The 16,377-nt window shown below is 40.9% G+C and overlaps 2 protein-coding genes and 2 non-coding genes across 6 annotated transcripts; 3 read left to right on the top strand and 1 right to left on the bottom strand.

Annotated features, from left to right (window-relative positions):
- Positions 1-1,472: 1,472 nt before the first annotated feature.
- MRPL18 (mitochondrial ribosomal protein L18) lies at positions 1,473-6,182 on the bottom strand. 2 transcript variants are annotated; one of them, XM_073219858.1, is made up of 4 exons: positions 5,884-6,182; positions 5,388-5,574; positions 2,521-2,603; positions 1,473-1,854 (listed from the first exon to the last, which is right to left on the bottom strand). In XM_073219858.1, exons 1-4 carry the CDS (start codon positions 5,933-5,935, stop codon positions 1,778-1,780), a joined length of 399 nt encoding a protein of 132 aa, XP_073075959.1. In that variant the 5' UTR covers positions 5,936-6,182; the 3' UTR covers positions 1,473-1,777. The 2 variants fall into 2 exon arrangements, with proteins under 2 accessions (XP_073075959.1, XP_017521503.1); XM_017666014.3 differs by having other exon boundaries at positions 2,372-2,603; positions 5,884-6,092.
- Positions 6,183-6,839: 657 nt separating this feature from the next.
- Positions 6,840-16,365, top strand: TCP1 (t-complex 1). 2 transcript variants are annotated; one of them, XM_017666021.3, is made up of 12 exons: positions 6,840-7,042; positions 8,133-8,218; positions 8,419-8,547; positions 9,726-9,823; positions 10,210-10,320; positions 10,610-10,791; positions 11,184-11,310; positions 14,156-14,331; positions 14,704-14,827; positions 15,094-15,286; positions 15,428-15,591; positions 16,066-16,365. In XM_017666021.3, exons 1-12 carry the CDS (start codon positions 6,979-6,981, stop codon positions 16,280-16,282), a joined length of 1,671 nt encoding a protein of 556 aa, XP_017521510.1. In that variant the 5' UTR covers positions 6,840-6,978; the 3' UTR covers positions 16,283-16,365. The 2 variants fall into 2 exon arrangements, with proteins under 2 accessions (XP_017521510.1, XP_073075955.1); XM_073219854.1 differs by lacking the exon at positions 6,840-7,042 and adding an exon at positions 7,591-7,609.
- Positions 9,984-10,124, top strand: LOC118974055 (small nucleolar RNA SNORA29). Its single transcript, XR_005063641.1, has one exon. It is a non-coding gene; the product is annotated as a small nucleolar RNA SNORA29 (small nucleolar RNA).
- Positions 14,877-15,006, top strand: LOC118974053 (small nucleolar RNA SNORA20). The gene has a single exon (XR_005063639.2). It is a non-coding gene; the product is annotated as a small nucleolar RNA SNORA20 (small nucleolar RNA).
- Positions 16,366-16,377: the final 12 nt, after the last annotated feature.

Here is a 16,377-nt window from a genome sequence, read left to right as displayed (position 1 = left end):
CATTTCTTGGCTATTGTAAATAGTGCTGCAATAAACATAGGGGTGCATCTGTCTTTTTCAAACTGGAGTGCTGCATTCTTAGGGTAAATTCCTAGGAGTGGAATTCCTGGGTCAAATGGTATTTCTATTTTGAGCTTTTTAAGGAACCTCCATACTGCTTTCCACAATGGTTGAACTAATTTGCATTCCCACCAGCAGTGTAGGAGGGTTCCCCTTTCTCCACAATCTCACCAACATTTGTTGTTGTTTGTCTTTTGGATGGTGGTGATCCTTACTGGTGTGAGGTGATACCTCATTGTGGTTTTAATTTGCATTTCTCTGATGACAAGTGATGTGGAGCATTTTTCATGTGTCTATTGGCCATCTGAATTTCTTCTTTGGAGAACTGTCCAGCTCCTCTGCCCATTTTTTAATTGGATTATTTGCTTTTTGTTTGTTGAGGTGCGTGAGCTCTTTATATATTTTGGATGTCACGCCTTTATCGCATCTGTCATTTATGAATATATTCTCCCATACTGTAGGATACCTTTTTGTTCTATTGATGGTGTCCTTTGCTGTACAGCTTTTTAGCTTGATATAGTCCCACTTGTTCATTTTTGCCTTTGTTTCCCTTGCCCGGGGAAATATGTTCATGAAGAAGTCGTTCATGTTTATGTCCAAGAGATTTTTGCCTATGTTTTTTTCTAAGAGTTTTATGGTTTCATGACTTACATTCAGGTCTTTGATCCATTTTGAATTTACTTTTGTGTATGGCATTAGACAGTGATCCAGTTTCATTCTCTGACATGTAGCTGTCCAGTTTTGCCAGCACCATCTGTTGAAGAGACTGTCATTTTCCCATTGTATGTCCAGGGGTCCTTTATCATATATTAATTCACAATAAATGTTTGGGTTAATATCTGTGGTTTCTATTCTGTTCCACTGGTCTGTGGCTCTGTTCTTGTGCCAGTACCAAACTTTCTTGATTACTGTGGCTTTGTAGTAGAGCTTGAAGTTGGGGAGCGAGATCCCCTCTCCCCCCCTCCGCTTTATTCTTCCTTCTCAGATTGCTCTGGCTATTCAGGCCAGCTTTGATTTTAGATTGACCTGCATACACTTCAGGCTTCACACCCTAACTAACTTTTAAATCATGGCAAATGTAGCATACACTAACCCTGTCCGTTCCCACCTGTTTTCAGTTCCTCATTGTATTCCTCTCCTTTCAAATGTAGTTGCACCTGTTAGGTTCCAGGAGCCCAACTAAGGTTAGGATTTGCCCCTTCTATCTTTACATTACTAAGACTGCTTATAGTAAGTTGACTAATACTGGCATTTTCTCTCCTTAAAAAACACCCCAAACCCTGAGCAGCAATAGCTATCATTTATTAAGATTACCCACTGTGACGTAGACATGGTAAGAAATGCCTTGCACAAGCCTCAGGTGTGTACTCTTGCCAGCGAGCTCAAAGGCAGAGAAAATTTCACATAACCAGAAAAGTTCACAGTATGCTTTATTGTTTAACTTACAAACAACATTTGATTTGTCCTTCAAGTGTTAACAATTGGCAACAGCTTTTCTCAGATACTTCTCTCATGTCCACAAGAGGGGAAGAATTTAGCCCATGGTTTAAAAAAAAGCCACAAATACAAGGAGGAGAGGGTATAACCTTAACTACTGACAACATTTGGCTGACCCGTGATTCTGTTAACACTTCCAAGCTGGCTATTCTTTCAGATGCTCGTCTGCAGGACATTAATACATGACAGCTGTATATTTTACACGTTCCAAACAATTCTTCTAGTTCACTGATAGGTTCTCCGAGGCTCCTGTAGCACCACGCCACCTTCTGTCATGGCACTCTGCAGTCGTTTCATCTGGTTTTGAAGATCAGAAAAAAGAAAAAGGGTTAAGTTAGTACCACAAGCAAGCTGACAATAGTTCACTTCCCAAGAGAAAGAGAAATAACTGATTTGGTCCTTGCTAACTTCCCAGCCTACACTGGTTTTACAGAAATGATCTTAATAATGCTGTAGGTAAGAAAAAGAGACTAGAGATGTCAAGGGGAAGCAGCATTTTAAAATACTACACAGACAAGATGTTCAGGGAAGTAGAATGGAAAGACATTATGGCTACAGAATCAGTCACCCTGGATTTGAAACACCCACAATGGCCCCAGGCAAGTCAGCCTCACGTTATGTAGACACATTAACAGGCACACTAGTCCTGACCCTCTGGGCTACTGTGAGGAAGAAATGAGGTCAGACCCATCAGGAGGCTCACCTCAAGGTTTACTAAACGGAAAGAACTTGATAAATGGAATTATTATTTTGTAAGTATCTAACATCAAGAATTAACACAATCTTTTAAGTAAGTACATGAAAACAAAAATACCGAGTCTGAGGCTGCCTCCCAAGGAGTGGGCTGGTAGACCAGGAAGTTGATTCCCGCCTCTAAGCATCGCTCTGCCAGCACCCGTCCTATGCTCTCACAGGCCACCACGTTCCTGGTACTGTAGAGGTGCTTTTTAATAGCCCACTCGCGAGTAGATGCTGAAACCACAACCTGGCCACTGCAATGCTCAACAAGCGCTTCTACGTGATGCTGAGTTCTTGTAACTCGCAACCTAAATGAGGAGAGAAGAGAAAAAATCATAAAAGCATCCTAAGGATAAATGTCCTCCAGTGAGTAAATGCCACAGGGTGTCTCAGGAATGACGTTTGGTTCATTTACCTCGGCTTACTTAACCTGGACATTACTTGGGAAAGGTGTTTTTTTCTCTGTCTTTCCGAAGACACCCTTAGTAACAATAAGCCAAACATTTCTACTTCATCTCAGAATCCAGGAGAAATGTGGTATTCCTGAAAGCTGAGATTTACTTACATAGCGTCTACTTCAAAAAAGGATTTGAAGAGGTAGAGCAAAGTTGCTAACCCTACACCGATATATTTACTCCACGCTTTTATTTTCCAGCTAACACCAAAACAGATATACGATGGATCAAAGATTTAAGTGTAAAAATTGAAATCATAAAGGGTTCTAGAAGAAAACATGGTAGAATTTTTTTATAACCTCAAAGGTAAGCCTACTTAAATATGACATCAAACCATGTCATATGGCTTTTATAGAAAAAGACAAGATTTTCTGCATGGTTTAAAACAGTAAAATGAAGTCAAAAAGCAAGCAATAAAACAAAAAATACTGAGAACTTACGTATTATTCAAAAAGTTAATTTCCATAATATGTAAATAGCCTCCTACAATCAATAAGAAAATGATCAATAACTTAATAGGCAAAGAATATGAATAGACTAGGAAAAGGAAAACATTAATGACCCTTAAGCTCACAAAAATATGCCTAATCGCACTGACAAAATGTATGGACAAGACAATTCATTGCAACACTGTTTGGAATCATAAAAGAGAATCATCAATAGGGAGCCAGTAAACTAACACATTTATGCAACAGTATAACTGTAAGTTACTAAAAAGAATGAAGTAGCCCTTTATAATAATGATGATGCTTACATTTATTCAGCTTACTGTGCCAGGCACTGTCCTAATTATTTACAGGTATAGCTCATGTTCAAAATAACCCATTGTTATTTCCCTTTTTTTTTTAGTCTGTTGGCACAAAAAAAATTAACTTTAGCAAGATCTAAAACTAATGGTAAGTAACGGAGCTAGGATTTAAGTCCAGCGGTCTGGCTCCAGAGCCAGTGTTCCTAACCAACACAAAAGATTTCCAAGACGTATTTTTAAGTGTGCATGTTGAGGAGGGGGGTGCAGAACAGTGCAGACGATGTGCTAAGGTTTATAATTTAAAAGCACCAAGTTTATACTTATGTGTATTTCTCTAGAAAGACACACAAGAAACTGTTCTCTTTTATGGATATCCTAATATATGTATTATATATTTTAAAATTATACTCAGGTTAAAGAAAACACCCAAATTAGAGATGGCACTAAAATTCTTGGAGTGAATTAGCAAAACAAAAGCACTAGATTTAGAAATGATTCCACTCCTGGTTTTGCTGGTAGCTGGTGAAAACCACAATCAAACTTTTTCTGTAAAGGGTCAGGTAGTAAATATTTCAGGCTTTGTAGGCCATACACCTCTGTCACAACTGCTCAACTCAGCCAGTACTAGAACAGCCAGGTGAGGATGAGTGGTGGTGTTCCAGTAAAACTTTCTTTGTGATAATGAAGTTTGAATTTTATATAACTTTCACATGTCACAGAATTTTTTTTTTTTAGTACAAATTTTTAGATTACAAGCCAGCTTTGGCCCATGGGCCATAGTTACTTGATCTTTGTCTTAAACCATTAATATTTGTTCAACAAAGGGCCAGGAGATGTACTATTTCTAAAGTTAACCTCCTACTATGCCAATTCTATACTGGTAATACCACATATATTGGGCAGACAGGGAAAAAATCTAATTATTTAAATGATTCAAATATTAAATGAAAGCAATATAAGACCTACTGTTTGTTGAAAGAATGTATCACACGGTTATGATTTCTAACTTGCTCTTATAACTTCATACAGTCCTTAAGAAATATTCTTTTAACAAATCCTTGCCAAGTAGATAAATATGCCATACATAATGGTAATAATTTAGTATCAAGCAAAACATATTAAATCTTAGCTCTGGTGCTGACTAACCCTGTCTCCTGAAGCCTCAATTCTTGCTCCTTTACAATGGGTTAAGTCATTGTACTTGCTTCAGAAACGAGTTTTAAGGATAAAATGAGAAAACGTATATAAAGCAACTAGCGTAGGTCTCAGCAAACAGAAAGTGTTCGATAAAGAACCATCTTTATAACAAAGACTCCTAATTGGTCTTCTGGCTTCGACTCTTGCCCCCTTAAAAATTTGTTCTCCCCAAAGCAACCAGAATAATCTTTAATTCAGGCTCAAACATTAAATCCTCTCAGTTTCCCACTGCAGTGAAAATAAGGTCTAAAGTTCTTACTTTGATTTACAGAACTAATGCTCTGTCTCCTACCTTCCTCTTCACGTTCATCTTACACCATCCACCCCTTTGGCCTTGAGCTCCAGGTACACAGGCCTCTTAGCTCCTCAACCCAGGCTCATTCCCATCACGGCTGCTTCCTCTGCTGGGAATGCTTGTCTCGGCAGATAAGCTGGCGTCTTCCAGTCTTTCAGAGGGGCGTTAGCAGGCACCCAGTTCCTGATTCTAGCATCAGGCACTTTACATTTTCTCCAGTGACACCTATTTATTTACTGTTTGTCCCATACACACCTCTGCTAACCCTTCTCCTACCCACAGTATATCAGTTTCCTGAAATCCCCGTATCTGGCACTTTCATTTAATGAAGGGATGAAAAGAATTTGTAGGGCACTATGCACTGTTTTGTTAGTCAACAACTAGCAAACTTGCTCACCTGTGCCAGAACTCACGGGAGGGCCACACTGTCCCCCAACCCCGCTCCTTCCTGGCCACAGCTAAGAGCTCCAGATTCCGGGGATTCCGGTTGGTGAACTCTGGGGCAACAGCTTCATTTTCCAGAGGGTCCCCTTCTGGCTTCACCGCTGGCTTGGATCTGGTCGACAGCGCCGCGACCCCACATCCTAAAAATGTAAACAATCACACGGAACTTAGAAAATTACGAACACGGACAAAATAGGAATATGATCTACCCTCTGTTCCCATCCACTCCCCCAATCTGCGTGCCTTGGAAGAGAACAGAAGGTACGTTTGGTCACAGGGTGTAAGGGATCACAAACTTTCTCGTCACAAATTAAGTCATCCTTAATTTTCTACTATGTCATCACAGTGATGTTCGTTTATTTTTCGATGGCTCTGCTGAAGATAAATACGACCTGCACATTTATCGCGTAGGCCCTGGGGGGTATTTCAGAAGTGGGAAGGTTAATTACCGGGATTCCTGCAAACAGAGAGCAGCTCCCCGAATCGCGACCGAAGCGCCATCGCCGAGGGGATCGCGCGCAAATCCTCGCAAGGGCCTCGCCTCCTTTCCTCACCAGCGCCCCAGCGGCTCGCTGGCCGCAGCCATTCTTTGTCCAGGAAAAGTCTTTGACTCACTCAGGCCACAGAGGCCTCCACCCGGAACTAACAAACCCCTGTCGCTGAGCGGCGGAGGTCAATGTCACCGCTGCTGCTCCAATCATCGCAGACGCTGGCAGCACGCAGCCGCGGGAGCCGACCAACCGCGACGCTTTTTGCGGAACTCGAAGGGCGGGGGTGGGGGGGAGCACCCGTGGGAAGCATTTTTAACTTCACGTTACTGTATGTGGACCACCTGAGTGCAAAGTTTACACCGATGATTGTCATATCCCCGGACAGCCCACTTGAGCCCCGCGAGGAAACCACGCAGCGTAAGACGCACAGATTTGTCTTCAGAAACGGTGGCTGTCATTTTCCTGTACATCCTGTGGGAAACCCTTGCCCATCCCACCCAGGTTCAGGCCCCCAAGCTTCTGCTTCTGGGCCGAGGAGCAAAGCCTGAGACTTAACCGCTTGCTGGCCAAGCGCCTACACTTAAGGAGAAGACACTCGCTCAGAATCCCGGCGCTACCTAGTAGGGCCCGCTCCCTCCCGTCTCCAAGATCCGACCTAACGACCATATTTTCTAGAAGGCCCTAGAGCTTGCAAGACCGCATGTGCAACCTGTGTAGACCGGCAGAAGCTTCAGCCAACCACCACCTTCCTTTAGCGGTCCAAGATCATGACTTCCATTCTCAAACCGTGGCGCCCTTCTTATTCGCTCTCTAATTGGACGATAGTGCTGAGCACCGCCCTCTTCCGGCTCATCACTTCCTGCACATTCACCCTTCTCTACCCTGTCTTGTTTTCCCGCCCTGCACCGCGGTCTGGCCGCGAGCGGAGGGGCGGTGTTCCCAGCAGCCCCCGCGGCATTGCTCTGGCACGTTCTACACCGTCTCGCGGCCAAGGACTGAGACGCTGGTTGCCCGCGAGTGTGAGTGGACTTTGACGTGTACCCTGTCGCTAAAATGGAGGGGCCTTTGTCCGTGTTCGGGGACCGCAGCACTGGGGAGGCGATACGCTCTCAGAACGGTAAGGGCAAGCGAGGCCTGGGTCTGGCCGGCGGCACCCCCCAACCCAGGGCGGGCCGTGGTCACCGTCCTTGCGCCCATCCCTATTCCGGAAAAGGTGCCCGGGGGGAGTTCCCAGCCCCGCCGGTCTCACCGCCGCGGAGCGGAGCAGGGCGGCAGAGCCCCCTTCCCGTAGGGCGGAGTGCCGGAGAGCTGCCCCGGAGGGACGCGGTGGACCTCGGGCCCCGGGCAGGGGAGCGTTCCTGGGGGTGGAGCCAGCCCCGCAGGGACACGTGCCGGCCACGCCTTAACTCGCCTTGGGCCTTCTCTCATTCTAACCTAGAGGAACGTCTGTGTCCGCTTTTGGGCCTCGTTTCAGAACCATTAACCAGGAAAAACTACTTTCGACTACTCGTTTAACTGAAGAGCAAATGGCTGCAATTCACACGGCTTGTCCATTGCCCCCCCCTCCCCACCCCGTTGTCACCTGCAGTAGATTCTGGGTTCCCCGATGGCCACAGCCGTCTTACCTACCTATCGCTGACAGCGTCTTATAATGAAGTTAACGGACAAACAGTTGCATGTTAGCGTAAGCAATGCCTAAAATGAGTTTATCCCAGTGAACGTTAGTTAATACGGTTTAAAGTATTTGTTTCTGTTGAGCCTTTTTTGAGAGCGGTTACACTTTCAAGTCATGGATGTCTGTCGATCTTACCGTTGTTTGATATATGACTAATTTTTGTCTTTAACGGATTTGATGTAAAGTTTGGAACCTTTGGATTCTCAATTTTTTGATTCACAGATGAAGACAGTTTTAATAGAATTAAAAAAGGCTGTAATCTGAAAAAACGAAATTTTAACAGATCATTTTTAAATTTTATGATACAATGAAGTCGATACTTTTCAAGACACTTGGCCATCCCCTTTACAGATGAGTTCTCAAAGTCCCCTCAACACACACGAATATTAGACTTTTAGTAGTTAATTTTTAATTAGGATAGGTTTGTAGATTGAAAAACTCAGAGGCTGTTGGATGTCACTTTCTTTAGGCTGAAATAATTGTCCTTTGGAGTAGTGGGTTTTTCTGATTTTGTTTTCTTTTTTATCTACAGTTATGGCTGCAGCTTCTATTGCCAATATTGTAAAAAGTTCTCTTGGTCCAGTTGGATTGGATAAAATGTTGGTAGATGACATTGGTGTAAGTACACTTAAGTTTTGTGTTTGTTGTTTTAAAGAAGGAAGTTCCTAAATCTTGCCAAGTAAATTGTCTTTAATTAAAATGCTGATTTTGGAAGTGTAGTGAAGGTGAATGTGTATCAAAGGCGGTTGTGCTAATTTAGAGGATGCCATGTGTGTAAGTGGTGATGTTGAATTTTTTCTTCCCTGGAAATCTCTTAGGATGTAACCATTACTAATGATGGTGCGACCATCTTGAAGTTACTGGAAGTAGAACATCCTGCAGCTAAAGTTCTTTGTGAGCTGGCTGACCTACAAGACAAGGAAGTGGGAGATGGAACCACCTCTGTGGTAGGTAGTCACTTGGTAGATGGCTAAAGGCTAATTGTTTCCAAAAATTAAACTTTCAGAAAGGGAAGCCATAAGTAAGTCATTTGCTTCTGAGTCAGAAATAATTAATTCTTAAGAGAGAGAAAATGTAAGTTGTGTTTTGGGTAGGGATTCACAAAATTTGGAAGCTGATGGTTAAAGCTAGATTGTACAATTTAAATGAAAAAGAAGCAAGAAATAATATAGTCCTCACATTTAAATACTGGTTTTTATAGGCTTCATGAGTTTTTTTCCTCAGCTGGAAAACAGTAGTAATATATCACGCAAAGTTTTTTTGTCTTTTTTTAATAGATTGTAAAGACAGCATTGTCTCCTCCCCGACCTCATGACTTGAGATTTGGAAATTGCTAAAACTTTCCCTTTATAATCTGGAGGGAGAAATGGTAGACCAATTTTTAAACAAGGCGTTTTTATGTTTTAAATGCTAATAGGCAATCTCGAGATCAAACTGACATGTGAGAAAGTCAGTAAACCTGATGAATATAAACTTCTTTAAGACCAGTGTGCTGATGTTAATAGAATTACTTGGTGATGTAATAGAGCACTTGGTGAGGAACAAATAATTTGCTCCAAAGAAACAGGCAGTGGTTTTGGGGGAAATTATTTATATTTCTAGATTAAACTTGAAACCACAAAAAAAGGAATGTGCCTCTTCTAAATTAATGAGCATGTTTTTTTGTCTAACTTATGACAATACAATTTTTTAAATAAAATGATTATAATGTCCCCAAAAGAAACAGAATTTTTTGATGTTTTTCTAATTAAAAGACAATTTTAGTGTCTTTAGAAGGATGTTTTTTAAAAATAAACCAAGTAAGCTCAATATTACAGATCATTGAATAGTCAAGACTTCTCATTAGCTTATGCTGAGCACTTAATCTTTAAAGGTAATGGGTGTGGGGTCCTCTTACAGTACTGCAGAAGTGGTTCAGTAGCCAGAACATTGTCCTGCTCCTATCTCTGGCCATTTGCATATAAAACTGGTTATCTTCTTTTTTCCCTAGGTTTCTGATAACCAGTTATTCTTTTCACCCTGGCACCATTCTGGTTAATAATGCCTGATCATTTTTGTGTTGCTTATTACATGGTGTATTGCATATGTCAAACTCATATCAGAGCAGTGAATGTTTTCTCAACAGGTTATTATTGCAGCAGAACTTCTCAAAAATGCAGATGAACTAGTCAAACAGAAAATTCATCCTACGTCAGTTATTAGTGGCTATCGACTTGCTTGCAAGTAAGACTGTTTACACTCAATGTTTTATATTATTTGATGTAATAGTGGTAAGCAGTCTGTGTTCTTTAAATATTGTGATAACTAAATTCTATTTCGAAACGGTTGTATTTTAGCATTTAAGTAATGATACTTGAAGTAAGAAGTAGGGCCAGTGTCCTTTTTTCCCATTTGACTACCACATTTTCTCCTAATAATAGATTTTAGTGGCTATGCTTGTGGGATAGATTAAAATTTGCCATGATCTGAAGAGGGAGGATTTATTTGTATCCTCCTCCTATATGAAATGGCTGGACAGAGAATTGTTGGCCTGTGACACTTTGACACTGATAACCCAAAAAGTTTGAGTAGTGAATTTATAAGTGTTTTCTCCCCCACACTTAAAATAGGGAAGCAGTGCGTTATATCAGTGAAAATCTAATTATTAACACAGATGAACTCGGAAAAGATTGCCTGATTAATGCTGCTAAGACATCGATGTCTTCCAAAATCATCGGAATGTATCCTTGTGGTGGCCCGATAAAGCCTGAACTTGGGTTGTGCTGGGAGATGCTGTAGTGAAAGTGCCTGATCCTTTCCCTGCTCTTCTGGGAGGAAGGTAGTAAGTAGGAAGAGTGTGCAAAGGTGGCTTGAATTAGATGGTGATAATAGCACTCTAACGTTTTGATGAAATAAATAATGCTTGTTTGTTTGATGAGATTGCTAGAAAGAAGTACCTTTGAATTAACCCTTCGTCTTCATGTGCACCCATTGTCCTTATTGTCTTGTTCTCCTTAACTGTTGACTTAGAAATGGTGATTTCTTCGCTAACATGGTAGTTGATGCTGTACTTGCAGTTAAGTACACAGATGTAAGAGGCCAGCCTCGCTATCCAGTCAATTCCGTTAATATTCTGAAAGCCCATGGGAGAAGTCAGATGGAGAGTATGCTCATCAATGGCTATGCACTCAACTGTGTGGTGGGATCCCAGGGTAAGGCTCAGGATTCGGTGATAAAAGAGTGCTAAAGGTTTAAATGAGTGTTTTGTGGACTCCATACTATACATCTTCGGGGACACTATCCAAGAAGTGCACATACGTTCCTACTGAAGCCTAGGGCAAAAGGAAATTGTACCTCACATTGGCAATTTGTCTTTTGTCACTTAAGCACATATAACTTCAGAAAAACAAAAGTTAAAGTATATGGTTTTTTTAGTACATGCCATAAAAATTTGTCTAAGAGTGAACGTAAAATCTAAATTTTTGTGTTTGTATATAACATTGGTATATCTCTGCTACTCTATGCTTTAAGGATAGGTGTGTTTTGTGAAATGCACCATTGTTACAGTTACTGTAAAGGAACTTACTATTATGTTCAATTATAGGCATGCCCAAGAGAATAGTCAATGCAAGAATTGCTTGCCTCGACTTCAGCCTGCAGAAAACAAAAATGAAGCTTGGTGTACAGGTAGTCATTACAGACCCTGAGAAACTGGACCAGATTAGACAGAGGTATGTGGAGAGGTTGTTTTTGACCTTTGAAGGGGGTGTTTTGTATGTAACACTTCATTAGAGCAGATGATAGTAAACTAAAAAAAAATTGAGTGCTACATCTCCTAGATAACAAAGCAAGTAATCAACTAGTTGCTGGGAAACTGAGTGTGGTGATTATGCAACTGGATTTTTTAAAGTGTGAGTGTCTTGGAGAACTTTAGAAACGAACATTTTAAACCAAAGTCAAACTATTTTACATAAACTTCCAGGAAAATTAGAAAATGTAATGATTTAGGGTGATACATCTTATATGTAAATGACCTTTTTGTGGAATTTTGATTTGATGCATTGATGCTAAAGATGATAGCTATGTCCAGGCATGCTTTTCCTCAAGTAAGCAGCACAGGAGCCATGTAGTGTATTGTTGATTGAACACCTGTATGTCAAATACTTGGTTACTGGACCGTGTGCTAGAGGGCTGGTTGTGAAGATGTAATTTGGCATCTACTATGGATCTTAACTGACTACATTCACTTGACCCATATCAATCAAGTGACTTTTAATGGTTAGTGGTTTAGTTTAAAAAAAAAAAACTGAACCAAATTAATAAACATTTGCCAAGAATCAGGAACACTCTTATCTTTTAGTTACATACTCTTTCCTTTTCTTGATAGAACAGCATCCTTTCCCCTATCAAAGGCCAATTCTTCTAGAGTAATAATCCAGATTCTGTTGCCTTTCTGCCTTAGAATCTTGTTTCATTGATTGTTTCTCAGCTTTATCTTCAACTACTAATTCTCACTCATTTCTTTCTAGATTCCACTTGTAGCTCTCTTACCCTTAGTCAAAACCTCTTGCTCACACATCCTGCTTAAGTTACTCCCTATACTTCCTCATCTTTCAGCCAGATGTCTCAATATTGATTTAAACAACTTTTTGTTGCTGTGCTTCTGTCTCCTTTTCAACTCTGTTCTCCAGTGGAGGAGTGCTTGCTAAGGGCACCTAGTGACCTAAGCTAGTGTGAAATTCACTAGGCACTTTCAACCATCACCTGACCCTTGTCAAGCCTTTGCCTAAACGCTTTGGGATACCACCTTGTCTGGGTTCCTAAGCCTAGGTGGTCACTATCTCACTCTGCTCTCCCCAGAAGAACTCATCATTCCTGGGACTTGAGATACTCTCAGTGCCGAAGATTCCCAAATCTAGTTCTCTGAGCTCCAAACACATATTTGATAGAATGCTTCTGAAGCATCCCAAGGTGAATATGTCTAAAACCGAACTTGTAATGATACCCCCAAGTCTGTTGGCAATTTTAGTGATGGCTGCTCCTCAGGCAGAAAACTAGGAATATCCTTAATTCCTCTTTTTACCTAGTAGCCTTTTCTTTTTCAATCTATCACCAAAGACCACTTGGTTTCTATAATTAAATCTCAAATTCAACTACTTTCCATTTCCATTCTCTAGCCCAGTCTTTTGCAGAGGCACCCAAGCTGGTCACACCGGCTTCCCTCTTGTCCCCTTCTAGGCTGTTTACCATGCAGCAGCCGAGTTAACCTCACCACTACCAGGCCAGGGCCTTTTGGAGACTCATCACACAGAGATAATTTTTTAATTCCTTAAATACTCTTTTTACTGTGGTCCAGCCACAACTAGAAGTCTTCTGTAGTAATGTTCTTTCTTCTACCTCTAACATAACCTGCCTACTTGTTTTGACTGGTTAAATTTCTATTTTTCAGGTGGTCACCCTCTCAGAGAAACTATTCTTTCTCCCTCAAATTATACTCTACCAAGACTTCCTGTACTTCATCTTGCTGGCACTTACCACAGTTTCTGACTTCGTATTTTTAGAACTTAGATTGTGAGCTCTAAAGTTAAGAGATTGAATGATGCCCTTACTCTGTAGCCCCTGTCCTATTGTGACGTTTGGGACAGTGTACTTGTTAAGTACATAGAGAAGTTCATTTTGAGGTACATCTTTAAGCACTTCACTTTAAAAAGTCCTTGAATGATTTCGGGTATTCTTTGAAGAAGTAAAATAGCTTCACTTGTATTACACTATTTTTCAGATTCATGTTTGTTTCTCTGTAGGCTTCCATGCTATGATTGCCTCACTGAAGCTCTCCTGAATAACACAGGGGCTTCAAACTCATTTTGTCAAAAACTAACCTCTGCTTTCTCCTCCTGCCCCCAACCTGTTAGTATCTGTGTTACCCCAAGAGTCAGTGGCGGAACCTCCCACTTACCCAGCCATAACCTGTGACTTCTTTGTCCCAACTGTGTTCCCATCAGATACCTGCCTGTATCTCCTTTTGACAACCTCCTTGCCTTCAGTCCTTCATCTTTCCTGTGTGGTTTCCATATTGACATTGGGGGATCTTTTTGAAAAGATTGGATGACATTACCTACTGAAAAATACTACACATATCAGACCAGACTTTCTAACATCCCTGTAAGGTTCTTATTTTCTGCTCCTGCCTGCAGTTTCAACTCTGTGGACCCCCTCTTGACTCCAGGCCTTCGTCTTCCCTTGTTCCACCCGATAGGCTGGATTAATGCTTTGTAATCTCTGCATTCTGTTGGAGTAGCACTTGGCCAGCAGTGTGGTTCAGGCTGTCACCCTGCCAGATCCTTGAAGGCAGGGGCGCTCTCTCCATGGGTTCTTGGTTAGGAACTTGAATTGGGGTACGGAAAACTAAGTGGTAATTTTTAATTCCTTGAACTTTTCTGTAAGTTGGACTAATTTAAATTCTGGTTAAGGAAGGTAAACTGGTTAATAAATATAATCTGCTACTTTGTGGAAAATAGTGGAGGTTAGAGCTGTGTTAAATAACACAAGATAACTTGTGTTACTCAAATACTTCAGAGAATCGGATATCACAAAGGAGCGAATCCAGAAGATCCTGGCAGCTGGTGCCAATGTTGTTCTAACCACTGGTGGAATTGATGATATGTGTCTGAAGTATTTTGTGGAGACTGGTGCCATGGCAGTTAGAAGAGTTTTAAAAAGGGACCTTAAACGCATTGCTAAAGCTTCTGGAGGTATGTCTTCTGCCAGCTCTTAGATAGCATACTCCATGTTTACATAGGTGACCATCTGTCTCCATATTGGAATGTTGACACTAAGCAGCTTGAAAAACAAGTTTCTGCTTTATAGTCCCTTAATGCTTTGTGCTACAATGTATTTGAAGAACTGTTTTTCATGTAACTGGATAGGGTCTTTCACTTGTTGAAATCTCTTCACCTCAAAATGACATAGTTCCATCTTAAGGTAAAAGGGCTGTTGCCTGACTGAGCCTAATTATAAACCTTACCTTGCATTTATATGTCATTTTACTATATATGTTCTGAATGTAAGACATGAAAATACTCATGGGAGGACAATGTTTAGATGCTTTTGTAATTGTCTTATAGCGACTATTTTGTCAACCCTGGCCAATTTGGAAGGCGAAGAAACTTTCGAAGCTTCAATGTTGGGACAAGCAGAAGAGGTGGTACAGGAGAGAATTTGTGATGATGAACTGATCTTGATCAAAAAGTAAGAGCTACTTTATAAATTACAAAGCTATACAGATTTTATTAGATATCCTCCCATTCATTTGCTGCCGTTGTCTTTCAGTAATACGAGCAGTTATACGCATGGGATAAAGTAGCCTTGGGCCATTGTAAATTGAGATGAAGTGACTTTTTCATCTCTTCTACATGGTCTAGACATTGCTTTCATGTCTAAATGTGGCACTTACATTGATTTCTATGTAGACTTAACAAAAGTACTAATTTAAGAATTTTGCTTTATTTTTAAAGCACTAAGGCTCGTACATCTGCATCAGTTATCTTACGTGGGGCAAATGATTTCATGTGTGATGAAATGGAGCGTTCTTTACATGATGCTCTTTGTGTGGTGAAGAGAGTTTTGGAGTCAAAATCTGTGGTTCCAGGTGGGGGTGCTGTAGAAGCTGCCCTCTCCATATACCTTGAAAACTATGCGACCAGCATGGTAAGAATACCTAGAAACCCATTTTTTCTTTTCTGGAAGGCTGTGGGATATAATGTAACTGTGGGCAATTTGTTAATGTACCTCTGAGACCTAATTGCTCTGGTGGGTTCTCTGAAGTCATCTCATTGTCTGTCCTCTTAGGGGTCTCGGGAACAGCTTGCCATTGCAGAGTTTGCAAGATCTCTTCTTGTCATTCCTAATACACTGGCTGTTAATGCTGCCCAAGACTCTACTGATCTGGTTGCAAAGTTAAGAGCTTTTCATAATGAGGCTCAGGTTAACCCAGAACGCAAAAACCTAAAATGGTAAGCATGCAGGTTCCCTGTCTGCTGTTGTCTCCTGTGTATTATATATGGTAATTTAGTTTTTATATTCATGAAGGATGACTAGTGATTCTATGAGCATCGGTGTGCAAATTTGATGTCCAACTCTCCCTGCTGGGTAGTCCCTTTACCTATAGTAGTGTCCCACAGAGGTTGAGGGGAGATTCTTTTTGGATGACCTGTATCCATTTTTAAACAACCTCTGTTGTATAAGCTATTAAATGATATTTGAAATAATTTATTACTTTATACAACTCTTTCAGAGCTGAATTTGTTATTCGTAGTCAACTACTTTAGTTTTACCAAAGGGACCTACCCTAAGATTCCAACATTTCCCAAGAGTAACATTGGAGTGGAATAGCTGGGTCAGTGAGCCACCTAATCAACCTGTACAGGGATGGAGTGGGTGTGTGTTGTGGAAGAAGCCAATTAATCGTTTTTTTCCCTTTATTACAGGATTGGCCTTGATTTGGTCAATGGTAAGCCTCGAGACAACAAGCAAGCAGGGGTGTTTGAACCCACCATAGTTAAAGTTAAGAGTTTGAAATTTGCAACAGAAGCTGCAATTACCATTCTTCGAATTGATGATCTTATTAAGTTACACCCAGAAAACAAAGATGATAAACACGGGGGTTATGAAAATGCTGTTCACTCGGGAGCCCTTGGTGACTGATCTGATTTATTTATAAATTGTTAAGATGTAATCATCTTGTACCTTGAGTATTACTCATTAAAATACAAGCTGTTGAGCCTTGAGTTCTTAGAAAA

Source organism: Manis javanica, chromosome 13, assembly GCF_040802235.1.
Source record: "Manis javanica isolate MJ-LG chromosome 13, MJ_LKY, whole genome shotgun sequence".
In the NCBI taxonomy this organism is placed as follows: Eukaryota; Metazoa; Chordata; class Mammalia; order Pholidota; family Manidae; genus Manis; species Manis javanica.
This window is presented reverse-complemented; position numbering and strand designations above follow the sequence as displayed.

What these genes read in the sequence shown, in the direction of transcription:
- MRPL18 (XM_017666014.3), bottom strand. Translation starts at nt 5,935, where the DNA reads ATGGCGCTTCGGTCGCGATTCGGGGAGCTGCTCTCTGTTTGCAGGAAT. An exon ending in TCCCGTGAGTTCTGGCACAG is followed by an intron (nt 2,604 to 5,387) that starts GTGAGCAAGTTT and finishes CTCCTCATTTAG; the next exon opens with GTTGCGAGTTACAAGAACTC. An exon ending in GGGAGGCAGCCTCAGACTCG is followed by an intron (nt 1,855 to 2,371) that starts GTATTTTTGTTT and finishes CTTCAAAACCAG; the next exon opens with ATGAAACGACTGCAGAGTGC.
- TCP1 (XM_017666021.3), top strand. Translation starts at nt 6,979, where the DNA reads ATGGAGGGGCCTTTGTCCGTGTTCGGGGACCGCAGCACTGGGGAGGCG. An exon ending in TCTTCCAAAATCATCGGAAT is followed by an intron (nt 10,321 to 10,609) that starts GTATCCTTGTGG and finishes CTGTTGACTTAG; the next exon opens with AAATGGTGATTTCTTCGCTA. An exon ending in CATTGCTAAAGCTTCTGGAG is followed by an intron (nt 14,332 to 14,703) that starts GTATGTCTTCTG and finishes ATTGTCTTATAG; the next exon opens with CGACTATTTTGTCAACCCTG.